This window comes from Giraffa tippelskirchi, chromosome 1 (assembly GCF_054371585.1).
Source record: "Giraffa tippelskirchi isolate mGirTip1 chromosome 1, T2T-mGirTip1v1.2.pri, whole genome shotgun sequence".
NCBI classification, from domain to species: Eukaryota; Metazoa; Chordata; class Mammalia; order Artiodactyla; family Giraffidae; genus Giraffa; species Giraffa tippelskirchi.
The window spans coordinates 222,761,048-222,775,137 of record NC_137275.1 but is presented as its reverse complement, the minus strand read 5'-3'; the positions used below and the strand labels follow the sequence as shown (position 1 = coordinate 222,775,137).

General features: G+C 44.4%; 1 protein-coding gene across 5 annotated transcripts in view; it reads left to right on the top strand.

Moving 5' to 3' along the window:
• Nucleotides 1–14,090, top strand: part of BRINP1 (BMP/retinoic acid inducible neural specific 1) — a 526,454-nt gene that overhangs the window by 386,471 nt on the left and 125,893 nt on the right. For all 5 annotated transcript variants that reach the window (XM_081576124.1, XM_081576137.1, XM_081576125.1 and 2 more), the window contains one exon: nt 1,831–2,098. In XM_081576124.1, coding sequence (XP_081432250.1) covers nt 1,881–2,098 — 218 coding nt within the window. In that variant the 5' untranslated portion in view covers nt 1,831–1,880. The remainder of the gene's footprint in view (nt 1–1,830; nt 2,099–14,090) is intronic.

Below are 14,090 nucleotides of genomic sequence, written 5' to 3'. Positions count from 1 at the left end.
ACATCTTTCTCCTTTTGCTTTTCTCTCTTTCTTAGCTTGACTTTCTTCCCATTTTCAGCTGAAGAGAGACCAATAAGGGATCATATTTCTTCATGTTTTTATGTGGTTTTCCACTCAACAAAATGGTTTGTCCTTGCCAGGTTTTTAAATGGTAAACATAAAAATCTGAGATTTAGATAGAGGCTATGACTGTCCAGAGTCACACAGCCAGCCTTATGTAGAAACAGCCTTTTAAAGATTCTTGCTGGTTAAAGACTCGCAAGCCCATGAGCAAGACAGACACAGAAACAAGTAAGTCCAATAAAAGACAGTAAATACTAACATGCAGTTATGTGAGTGAGCAGCAGGGGCTGAAAGACAGGAACTCCTGACAGCTTTTGAGAGGAATAGAAGAAGGAGTGACCTTTGAAGACCTGGCCTCAGCTAGCTCGTAAAGGATAAACAGGACCTGGCCTGGCAGTGGAGACAACAGGAGCAAAGACGCTCCAGCAGGGGAGAGCTGGTCATCAGCATCAGTGTTTGTCATCATCCGTGTCTTCGTCATCACTGATGCCATTTGTTGAGCACTTTCTAAAAACAGTCAGGTGCTGCATGGGGCACTTGACGTAAATGGTGTCACTTCATTTTCACGCTAGTTCTGGATACAAGTGCTATTGCTAACTGCATTTTATAAACTGAGAAGTGAGGCCCAGAGAAGTGAAGTCACTTGCCTGAATGTACACAGTTGATAACTGGTAGACCCTGCATTCCAAGCTGCCTTTCAGTGTGGAGTAAGATGAGCTCTTCTAGGATAAGTGGGGTGAAGGACACAGACAGCATAATGTCAAGCTGGCAAGTAGAATGATGATGTGACGATAAAAAGAAAACTTGTAAATTTGCCAAAGTCCAGGCGTGGCCTAGTGGTTCCTCTTCCTTTCTCCCCACAAGGAGCCCCTACCTAAGTCCTCCCTTAAGCATTTCTCCAACATGGTGCCCCTGTGCTGTGCTACCACCCAAGAAAGAGGGGGCAAGACCCCACTAGTTCCTTGGCCTTTTGTTTCCCTTATGAACACAAGATAACCTTGAGGCTCAGAGACACTGACAGGTGGATTCTCTGGCTGTGCTTCTTTGGGGTGAAGGAGACATTCCACTAAGCCCTGTAGCAGTGATTCTAATGAGCTCCATAAACTCTGCATCTGAAAGGTATCCGTCCCGGATAGTCGTGATCATGATGCAGTCAGTCAGCTGATGATGCAAAAGTAAATCATGTGTTCACTGGGTGCATGTCTTTGGGAGAAGAGGAGAGAGATGGATTCTCGCTTGCTGAGGCCCTGCTACGAGATTCAGGCTGTTGGTGAAGATAGCAGGCAGGGCAGATACTGAAGTTCTATCCCCAAGTCCCTTCCTGGCTGGAGGAAACTGTTTGGGCATTCATTCATTTCACTCTTGCTGTCAACACATATGCCTTGAGTACCTTCAATGTCCCAGGTGCCAAGTTACAGATGCTTAAGCCCGTGCTCCGTTTTACAGATGAGGAAACTGCATATCTAAGAGGCTAAGCAGTTTGTACATGTTCATACATGTTCACACCACATGTGAACAGCAGCTCAGGAATGCGAGCCCAGATGTCTACAGATGCTGCACTCTTAAGCAGAAACTGCACTGATCTTTGTAAACCCTGACCCAGTCTTCTGATGTGAAATATTATGATGAAGCTATGTTAAAAGCATTAAAAAATCTTTTCCTTGTCTCTCTCTCTCTTTTCTGTATATTTTTGCTTCCCCTCCCTACCTTTCCTCTCTCTCTCTCTTCCTCTTTCTTTCTGTCTCTTTTCTATTCCTTTCTTCACAGGACTCCACAGAATGGAGCAAGAATGAGAGGAAAAAGGCCGGCAGAAAAGCATGAACTGGAGGTTTGTTGAGCTCCTCTACTTCCTGTTTGTATGGGGCCGTATCTCAGTGCAGCCCGCCCACCAGGAACCAGCTGCGACAGACCAACATGTCTCCAAGGAATTTGATTGGCTTATTTCAGACAGGGGGCCTTTCCACCACTCCAGGAGCTACCTATCCTTTGTGGAAAGACACCGTCAAGGATTTACAACCAGATATAAAATATACAGGTAAGAGCTGGGCTAAGCTCACCCTTGCCTTTCATTTATTGAGTGCTTTGGGGGGTCACGCTTTGGCATGGGCCTTGTGGTGTGGAGGAGTGTCTGGGCCAAGAGTGTTATATACTTGCACATTATTTATTGATTTATTTATTTATTTTTCTATTTATTCATTTGTCTATTTTATTACGATGTGCAAAGGATTATCAGTGACGAATGAGAGTAATATATTTTTGGATACTTAATGTGTGCTGGACCTAGTGCTTAGTACTTTGTATACATCCTCTCATTTACACCTTACAGTAACATCAGAGATAGCATCTATTTATTTCCTCCACTTTATATAGAAGGGGTAACTGGGCTTTCACGAGATAAAATAACTTTTCCAAAGTCACACAGTGAGCGGTAGGACTAGGATTCAAACCCTTGTTTATGTGTATCCATAGTCAGAGGGAGTGTTTTTAGTCAGTTATATCAGTTGTAGGCTGTGGTGTTTTACAGATACTAGTAATATACCAGATATCTTACCCAAACATATTCATACATTTGGAAACAAAGAGGGACACTCAGTGAACAACTCTTTCTTGAGCAAGTCTGAACTGGTCTTTGGCCTGTTGGAATCCTACTCATTCCCAAAGGACTTAGCCCAAAGTTCTTCTGCTTTGAAGCCATCTTACAGACTCTCCGCATCCCACTTGATCAGTTTCTCTTTGATATTTCCACAGCTCTCTACACTTATGCCTCTTTAGTTGTCAACCATTCGGAGTTGGAGTGCATTCTCGTATTTCTTTCTCACCTAACTGGAAACTCCATGAGGCCAGGACTTAACATATAATTCATTTCTGGATCCTCAGAGTGATTTTTGTTCTGCTTTGTATCGTAAGCACACAAAAAATATTGTGGGCTAAAATAAATTGAAGAGTGCAGAAAACTCTTTAGAACTGGAGTCTGTAAGATCAGGGAAGAAAGGCAAGGTCTAACACTTCTGGACCACTTCAGACAGGAGGGTGAAGACGTGTGCGTGGTGGAGGCAAGATACTAGCCTGCGGCTGGGAAGCCATGGATTCAGGCCTTGTGTTCACTGTGTATTTGACATGAAAGTGGGCATGTCTCCTTTGCACATCGTGTGTCATGGTGGACTGGGAATGGGTGATTCATGAATCTGCTACCAGCTGCAGATGGCTGTGGCTCTGCTGAATATTCAAATCTGCGTTTGAAAGTATGAGAGAAAGTTTACATCTGCTTCTGCGTTCAGATTTCACCTGTGCTTTTGTTTGGATTCCACTGCTCAAACAAAAGTCTGCAGTCATCCAATGAGCCGGTTTCTGAGACGCTTTCCAAAAGTCCTAAAATTAAGTATATAAGATTGAACCAAGGTCACGTGGTTAATTAAATGATGGAGTTTAATCCAGAAGTCAGGCCCCTGGTCATCTAGTTATTTCTCTCTTCCTTTATTTAATCCTCATATAATTAATAAGCACCAGCTAGAGGCCCAGCAACTGTGTTTAAGGCAGATGACACAGTGGTGAGTAAAGCAAACATGGTCCTTGTGCTCAAAAGAGCACATTAATTAGACACACGGACACACACACACACACACACATTATAAGTGCTGCAAAAGGAAAAGGGTAAGATAGGCGTATTTGGGGGATGATAAACAATGATTTGGGAAACTGTAATGTGCGAAGATTGGGTGAGGCTCCTGTTGTAACCTTAACCTGGACACACATGCAGACAGATACCCCGAGGTCCGTGTGTTCTTCTAGACCAGTTTTGGACCAGTGTGCTCACTGGGGCTGTTACCAATCGACGTTTTCTCTTCACTGCTTTGTTGAGACGCTAAAGTACGCCCGCAGGTGAGTGCCTCCCTACGTGCCAACATGGACACAGCACAGTAGAAACTTGATGTTTGCATAATGAAAGAAAGACTTTACTTCCAGCTTGTGCCATCTTGTCTGAGGCTACAGAGCCAGACTCTCTGAAATGTCCTAGACCTCAAGCTTTGTCCAGTCCACCCGACCCTAGAATCCAGGCTAGAACCCAGGGTGACCTGAGGGCTTCAGCAGGAGCCTGCTCTCCTCACTTAGATGGGTTCAGGCCATCTGCATCCTCATGCATATGCAGACAGAGGGTGACTTCAGCTCATGGCGTCCTGGTGGGGAGTCAGTGCCACTGGCAATGATGAGAGCCTTTCAAATTAAATCCCAGCAGAAGTCCTCTCTGCTGTTGCTTCACAAGCTGAGCTATAATCCGTGCACACACAGTTGTTTGGGTGCACGAGGTTCCCGCTCTGTCACTCCTAAGTCTGAGCCGACATGTGGAGGCTGGCAAGTTTTCTGCTCTTGAATCTGCCGGTGCGCAGCGGCAGCATCCTTGATCCTGGAGGCAGAGGACCTGGGTGCTAGCTCAGCCCACCCACCTTCCCAGGTATGATTTTGGCCAAGAAATGGAACTTCTCTGAGTTTCTGTTTCTTCATCTGTAAAATGGGAGTGTTCACTAAGATGATCTCCAAGGTCCTTCCCTTCTCTGTAATTCCGTGATTCCAGGAAATGTTGTCCTTTGGAAGTACCACGGAGGATTGGAGCGGACTCTGAACGTGGAGCCTGCAGACTCAAGTTTTGTTTACTTTGGACCCACTGTCTTCATCCTGGGCATATATATTCATGCCTCATTCACTCATGCTTCCATCTAGTCCTCTAGACTTTAACATCAGTTGTATTCTGTAAACCATGCTATGGTTTGGTAATACAGAAATGACCAACAGAAGACAGCAAAGCTCACACACATACACACACACAAACACACACACACACACACAATAGCAAAGCTCACACACACACACACACACACACACATACACACCCCACAACAGCAAAGCTCACACACATACACACACACACACATACACACCCCACAACAGCAAAGCTCACACACATACACACACACACACAATAGCAAAGCTCACACACACACACAATAGCAAAGCTTACACACACACACACACACACACACACCCCACAACAGCAAAGCTCACACACATACACACACACACCCCCCACAACAGCAAAGCTCACACACACACACACACACACACAATAGCAAAGCTCACACACACACACACACAATAACAAAGCTCACACACATACAAACACACACACACACATCCCCCACAACAGCAAAGCTCACACACATACACACACACACACACATACACACCCCACAACAGCAAAGCTCACACACATACACACACACACACAATAGCAAAGCTCACACACACACACACACACACACCCCACAACAGCAAAGCTCACACACACACACACACACACACACACAATAGCAAAGCTCACACACACACACACACAATAACAAAGCTCACACACATACAAACACACACACACACATCCCCCACAACAGCAAAGCTCACACACATACACACACACACACAATAGCAAAGCTCACACACACACACACACCCCACAACAGCAAAGCTCACACACATACACACACACACACCCCACAACAGCAAAGCTCACACACACACACACACACACACAATAGCAAAGCTCACACACACACAAATAGCAAAGCTCACACACATACAAACACACACACACACACCCCACAACAGCAAAGCTCACACACATACACACACACACACCAGCAAAACTCACACACATACACACACACACACACACCAGCAAAGCTCACACACATACACACACACACACAATAGCAAAGCTCACACACATACAGACACACACACACACACACACACCCCACAACAGCAAAGCTCACACACACACACTCACATCCCACAACCTGCAGTGTACATTCACTCCTTCACCAAGCTCAGAGTTTGGGGTGGAAGATTGACAGGAAGAAAGAGTGAGTGAGTGAGCAGTTATCATTCCACGGAGAGGTATGAACAAGTAACCACCCGGATACTCACTATTCTCCTCTGTAGAAAGCGATGATGATGTCTGTCCTACCTACGAAGTCAAATGAGATGAACCTGGTGTGAGATGCTTTGTAAAATTTAAATTTTCTTGTATGTGGAAAATTTTTTCATTAATGTTTGAAATCATCATTCTAAGACAATCATTCAGTATCACTTTCTGGGAAGCCCATACTTATATTAGCTGTTAAATACTCACCTCCATTCTGTGAGGGAAAGAGCAGCAGATTACAAATGAGAAAACCAAGTCATCAGGAGGCTGAGGAGACTGTCCACGTCACTCACCGGGGAAGTGCAGAGCTAGGAATCCAAGGTAGGCTTCTGAGACTCCACAGGTTGGGAGTCATAACCCTCTCTTAGCTCTCAGTTACCTAGCATATGACCGGATACCCAGAGACTTCCTTTAACCCCGGACAAGTAGCAAGCTCTTGGAGACTCAGTTTTCTCATCTGTAAAATGGAGATAATATTAACAGAGACTTCCTTTAACCCCGGACAAGTAGCAAGCTCTTGGAGACTCAGTTTTCTCATCTGTAAAATGGAGATAATATTAACAGAGACTTCCTTTAACCCCGGACAAGTAGCAAGCTCTTGGAGACTCAGTTTTCTCATCTGTAAAATGGAGATAATATTAACAGAGACTTCCTTTAACCCCGGACAAGTAGCAAGCTCTTGGAGACTCAGTTTTCTCATCTGTAAAATGGAGATAATATTAAGTGCTTTACGTAGTTGTGGCTGGAAATAATTTAGGGATCAGTCATGAAGACCTGGAATGTTGCAGGAGCTACATCAGACAGCTGATGGTATTGCTAGAAATGATTTCTTTTCTTCTTGTGGTAATTATTTTTTAATTAATTAATTTTTAATTGGAGTATGATTGCTTTACAGTATTGTGTTGGTTTCTGCCACCGGTCAACATGAATCAGCCATAGGTACATGTATGTCCCCTCCCTCTTGAACCTACCTGCCACCTTCCCTCTTGGTAATTTAAAAGTCAGTTTTGTCTAAAGGGTGTTTCCTATCTTTCCACTGCCTCTTTGTATTGTATTTTTCTGTTGATCTTTTCCTGATTTTGAGATCGTGAGTAGTTGCTGTAAATTTGGCAGTTATTTCACAGGTGGATTTAAAAGGAAAATTGTGGTACCCTTTGTAAGCTTTGCTTTGGGAGAGTCAAGGCAGGGGAGGGGACGCTGATAATGGCGGTCACTTTGCCACAAGACGTGGTTTCATAATGAGTGGCTTTCCCTACAGGTTTCAGAGCAAGTGGTTTGTGGCTTATGGTGCACCTTCCTTTGAGCCTTAAATAAGTACCTGGAAGTTGAATGTAAATCAAGTCATCGTAAACCAGGTCTGATTGCCCAGCCGTCTTGCTCATCTATCAGAGTTGGATGAATTGTCATTCTAATCCACCATCTTAATGGTTGCTTCATGTGTTTCATGAAAATGTCTCTAGTAGGTTTTCTGGAAAAGCTGCTTCACTCGGTGAATGGAGTTGGGGCTGGGTGGATGGTTCTGCTGAGATGAATGAGCTGTGGTCTTTGTCCAGAAATCATTCATGAGTATGTATTGGGCACCGAGGTTTGCCAAATGCCACACTCTGGGGAGCTGATGATATGTGAGGTAGACAGGTCTCTGATTTCGAGGAGCTTACAGACATGGGATGGTGAGGGCGGAGTCCACCACGGCATCACTTAGGATGCTTGTGGTTGAAAGGAGACCCCCAACCTCTGGATTCTGGATACAGTCTTGATATCACATGGTCCAAGGGTTGTACTCCTATTAGAGTGGCTTCAGATTAGTCTAAATCAGCATTTCTTAAAGTATCTCACAGGGAACTGGAGTTCAGTGTAATTTTAAAAGGCATCTTCTGGGGAAAAAATAATCCATAGTCAAATAAATAATAATAAAAACAAAGATAAGAGTAAGTCCGTTGTTAACTTTGGGCTTCGCCCGTGACGCAGGGGTAAAGAGTCTCCTGCCAATCCAAGAGACACAGAAATGTGAGTTCGATCTTTGGGTCTTAAAGGTCCCCTGGAGTAGGAAACGGCAATGGGCTCCAGTGTTCTTGCCTGGAAAATTCCTTGGACAGAGGAGCCTGTCGGGCTTCAGTCCACAGGGTCGCAGAGAGTGGGACACAGATGAGCAGACACGCACACTGAAAGCATGTGTGTCCATGTCTAGCATGGACACACAGTGTACCAATCACTGCAGCAGATTGGTCCTCATAGCAGTCCTGTGCTTAGGCATTTACATTTACATAACTTGTCCAAGAAAAGAGTTGCTTCATGGTGGAGTAGAGTGTATCAGAAGCAAGCAGATTCCAGATCCTGTGTGTCTAACCGTGCTATGCGGCCTCCCAGATGATGTAAATATGTTTGTTTGGAAAACCAAACAAAGTTATATAGGCTTCCTGACCACAGGGCTTTTCAAGATCTTTCCTAGACTGTTTAACAGTGTTTAACCAAACCTCTTTGACGCTCTAGCCTCTTTTTCTCAGAGAGATTGAAATCTGAGTGAGCAGGCTTAAAGAGTCACTGACTCTGGCTGGCTTCGGCAGCTTGAGCGTTGTTTCTCTGGATAACAGCCTGTGTCACAGCCATCTTAAATGACAACCCTTCAGTTCACGGAGCTGGCATCTGGCTGAGAAAGCCACCCTACCTGTTGGGCTTTTTCTTTGAACACTTTGGTCTACAACTACTTCCTGGTTTATAATTTAAAAAAAAGGATTAACAGCTTCAGTTTTCCTATCACAAGTAAATCTTATTTCCCTCTCCTCTTTCTCATTTTTCAAATTTCTGCACTGCTATTTCTTATTCCTAAATTTGGCATTCCACCCTGTGGAAGGGATATGAAAACTTCAGCAGAGGCCAGAGCCGCAGTTATACAGGAAGGTGAAGCCTCGGTTTAGTATGCAAAGAAGTGGCTGCACATCAGAGTCACCGGCAAAGCTTGTAAAAAATTCCCATGCCCGGGTCCTTCTTAAGATACTTGGGTTTATAATTGGTCTCAGATAGACGTGAGAACCACCAACCTAGGGGTGATTTGGCTTCCTAGCGGGACATTTAGAAATGTCAGCAGGCATTCTTGGTTGTCACCGTTGGTTGTGTGGAGTTGCTGCTGGCATCTGGCGGATAGAGGCCAGAGATCAGGGATGCCGCTGTACACCCTCCAATGTAGAGACAGCCCTCTGCAGCGAAGAGTTGTCTGGCTCACAATGCCAGTAACAGAGACATTGATAACCTTTGCTCTTGAACACATATTTTTAGGGGAAAAAAAAAAAGCAAAAGCAATGGCAGGAAGGGTTTTAGAATGAATGTTTTTAGATTTCAGTCATCATAAGTTTAGGTTGGAATGGTCGAAATATAGGCACCAGTGGGTGAGGGATTTTTCCATGTTTTTAGACATGACCTCAGATCAGGGTGGCAATTGATGCATTAAAGAAGGTGAATTGATTTTTGCTTCCTGCTGCAGAGAGGCATCATTTAAGGGAAACTTCTACTTCAGAAATAGCCAGCCTCCATTCCTCTAGGAGTTCTGGAGGATTCAGTGAGTCTCTCCTCTGACGATGGTGTTCCTTAGGAGGTAGGGTGTTCAGGCACCATTGTCAGCCTCAAATACACCTGGCCTGAGTCATAAAAGAAACAGCTTGGAAAAGTGCATTCAGAGATCCTTTTTTTCTTTTTCTTTTAAGAGCATGCCAAGTGGGCTCAAGAGACGATGAGACTGGGATGGTGCCCCACATTTGTCGTTGTCAATTTCAGCTACTTAGAGGTTGGCATCACTGGTGAGAATCAATACCCTGTGCCCTTCCCCCACCTTACCCCTCATTTAATCCCAAGTTTCAGTTCAAGCTCTCCCTGAATGGAGAGGGATGAGGTGGGGGATAATCAGCAAACATCTCCTGGGCCACTTGGTGTCAATTCAGAGATAATCTTCTGTGTTGATTATTTAAAATTGATCTTCCACTTCCAAGCCCAATAGCTTTATTGCTACCAAATTGGTACCTTTGCAGTACTTTACCTGCTTGCTCCCATTCCATTATGGAACTAACTTCTGTGAGCTGCTAGGCTTCGTTTGTTGCAATCTCTGCAGAGCAATTGTCCAGCTTCAGTCAGGAGCCATTTCTGAAAATGGATTGGCTTTTGCACACGTCTTTGCAGAGGGCAGACTGACATGGAGTCTCTAACTGGCGTAGATACGGCGACTGTGATGACTAGTATGAAGGCAAGCCCTTGGGGCTGCAGACTGTATACCCCAAATCTACAGACTGTATGCCCCAAATCTTGGCCAGGCAGAGGGGGACTGGGTCTGTAACCTGTAGCACATGCCTCTCATTCATTCATTTGAAAAATGTTTACCGATCTCCAAATTCCTGCTGACCAGTCTCTACAACAGTTGCCTGGAGATAGGGAAAGACTGAATCCCTGACCTCAGGAACTCAAAACTCTCTCGGGGAGAACTGACTGTTGGGCAGATAACCACAATGCCAAATGCTGAGTTCTGTGATTGATCAGTATGCTTGGAACTGTGTGTGTGGTGGGAGGGGAACTTCACTTGGCATAGAGATCATGAATGTGGGAAAGGATGGGGCAGGGGGAGACAAATCTAGGGAGTCATCCTATTGGACTCAGGCTTCAAGGAGGATTAGGGCTTTATGAGAAGGTGGTGGGCAGAAAGCAGCCCAGGTAGATGGAGTAGTGCCTGCAAAGGCAAGGAGCCAGAAGAAAGCCTGGAAGTGTGTGTGTGTGTGTGTGTGTGTGTGTGTGTGTGTGTGTGTGTGTGTGTATTTTGAGTAGTATTGTAGTCTGCTCTTAGCCAAGGCTTCAGTTTCTGTGGTTTTAGTTACACTCAACTGCTGTCCAAAAGTAGTAAATGGACAATTCCAGGAATAAACAATTCAAAAGTTTTACACTGCCCCCCATTCTGAGTAGCATGATGAAATCTCACACTGTCCATCTCTGTCCCTCCCAGGGCCTGAATCATCCCTTTGTCCAATGTATCTCCTCCTGCCATTAGTCAGGAGCCACATTGATTTCCAGATCAACTGTCCTGGGATCTCAGTGATGGCATTCAAGTAGCCCTTCAGTTCAGTTAGTTCAGTCGCTCAGTCATGTCCGACTCTTTGTGACCCCATGAACTGCAGCATGCCAGACCTCCCTGTCCATCACCAACTCCCTGAGTCCACCCAAACCCATGTCCATCAAGTCAGTGATGCCATCCAGCCATCTCATCCTCTGTTGTCCTCTTCTCCTCCTGCCCTCAATCGTTCCCAGCGTCAGGGTCTTTTCAAATGAGTCAGCTCTTCGCATCAGGTGGCCAAAGTATTGGGAGTTTCAGGTTCAACATCAGTCCTTCCAATGAACACCCAGGACTGATCTCCTTTAGGATGGACTGGTTGGATCTCCTTGCAGTCCAAGGGACACTCAAGAGTCTTCTCCAACACCACAGTTCAAAAGCATCAATTCTTAGGCACTCAGCTTTCTTTACAGTCCAACTCTCACATCCATACATGACCACTGGAAAAACCATAGCCTTGACTAGACAGACCTTTGTTGGCAAAGTAATGTCTCTGCTTTTTAATATGCTGTCTAGGTTGGTTATCACTTTCCTTCCAAGGAGTAAACGTCTTTTAATTTTGTGGCTGCAGTCACCACCTGCAGTGATTTTGGAGCCCAGAAAAATAAAGTCAGCCACTGTTTCCACTGTTTCCCCATCTATCTGCCATGAAGTGATGGGATCGGATGTCATGATCTTCGTTTTCTGAATGTTGAGCTTTAAGCCAACTTTTTCACTCTCCTCTTTCACTTTCATCAAGAGGCGTTTTAGTTCCTCTTCACTTTCTGCCGTAAGGGTGGTGTCATCTGCATATCTGAGGTTATTGATATTTCTCCTGACAATCTTGATTCCAGCTTGTGCTTCATCCAGCCCAGCGTTTCTCATGATGTACTCTGCATATAAGTTAAATAACCAGGGTGACAATATACAGCCTTGACATACTCCTTTTCCTATTTGGAGCCAGTCTGTTGTTCCATGTCCAGTTCGAACTGTTGCTTCCTGACCTGCGTACAGATTTCTCAGGAGGCAGGTCAGGTGGTCTGGTATTCCCATCTCTTTCAGGATTTTCCACAGTTTACTGTGATCCACACAGTCAAAGGCTTTGTCATAGTCAATGAAGCAGAAATAGATGTTTTTCTGGAACTCTCTTGCTTTTTCGATGATCCGTCGGATGTTGGCAATTTGATCTCTGGTTCCTCTGCCTTTTCTAAAACCAGCTTGAACATCTGGAAGTTCACGGTTCACGTATTGCTGAAGCCTGGCTTGGAGAATTTTGAGCATTACTTTACTAGCATGTGAGATGAGTGCAATTGTGCAATGAGTGCACGTAGTCCTTACTTTATTTAATAATGTCCCCAAAGCGCCAGAGTAGTGATGCTGGCAATTCAGATATGCCAGAGAGAAACGGAAAAGTGCTTCCTTTACGTGAAAAGGTGAAAGTTCTCCACTTAATAAGGAAAGAAAAAAAATTGTATGCTGAGGTTGCTAAGATCTCTGGCAAGAATGAATCTTTTCTTTCCATGAAATTGTGAAGAGGGAAAAAGAAATTCATGCTAGCTTTGCTGTCACACCTCAGACTGCAAAAGTTATGGCCAAAATTACATGATAGGAGCTTAATTAAGGTGGAAAAGGCGTTACATTTGTATCATAAGGTGTTTGTAGAGAAAGAAAGGTGAGGGGGAAGGATCACATTTGCATAACTTTATCACAGTATATTGTTATAATTGTTCTATTATTAGGTACTCTTGTTAATTCCTTACTGTGCCTGATTTATGTATCCAATTTTATCAAAGGTATGTATGTATAGGAAAAACATATATAGTAAATATAGTGTTCAGTACCAAGCATGGTTTCAGACATCCACTGGAGGTCTTGGAACATTTCCTCCATGGATAAGGTGGGTACTACTGTAGTGATGATAAGAAATAATGCTCGGATAGCAGCGTGGCGCCAGCAATGCAAGGAATTTAGGATGGCAAATTGATTTCAGACAACCATCAAACTCTAGTTGTCAGAGTACTAGTACATCTCTTTAGAGCAGTATTTTTGTTTGTTTCATTTTTACACTCCTTGACCTTACTCCTGCCAAAAAATACATTTTACATTGACACTCAACAGACGTAGAGATAAAAAGATACATAATTGAAATGAAAACTCATGAAAAAAGTACTTAACCTTACTCCATGTAATACATCTTGATGTAATATTTTCTATTCTGTTCTAGTATAACTCAGTCCTTTCTGCTTCATTTATTTTTAAAAATACTTGTGTCCACCAGCTACACTGACTTCAGCCTCCTTATAGTTTGAACAGCACTGACTTTGAGTCTATGTCTTGGTTACATTTTGGTTCAGAGGAAAATTGTACCTAATGTTTGAGAAGCAGACTTTGCTGTGTCTTCAGGTCAGATTCTGGGCCTTGTCTGGTAGGGATGACAGGACAGCAGTGAAGGGTTTGGGACGTGAGACTGGCGTACTGTGGTCAACATTTAGAAACATTGCTCAGGCTGCGGTGTGAGGAATGCGGGGCGGGGAGTAAGAGAGAAGGGTTAGAGGGCTGCGGCAGTAAATACAAGGGAGAGGAAGAGAGCAGTGGGGCCAAGACAAAGGCGAACAAGATGAAATTCATGAACTCTCAAGCACCACTCAGAGCCATCTGCAAAGCTGCTTGGGACCTTCCTGTCAGGCAGCGCCCTCCCTGGCTGCATGCAGGCTTCCCTGCTCTGGCTCCATCCTCAGCCCCCTGTGGCAGGGAGCATTTTCTTCTGTGGAATTCTACAGTGGCTGGATACTTCTGTGGGTTTCTTATGAAAGGAGCCAGAATGCCCAGGCTTCTGCCTCAAGGCTATTTCTTTATCTCTCAAGGCCTTCCTTCTGGGCATGAGAATTCCTGGGTCTCATTAGCAGTGGTTTCCCAAGCTGGCTTGGAGGAAGGCTTTGCATCCCACCCTTTATATGCACCTGACTTACCTATGCAAACGTTGATGGAAAC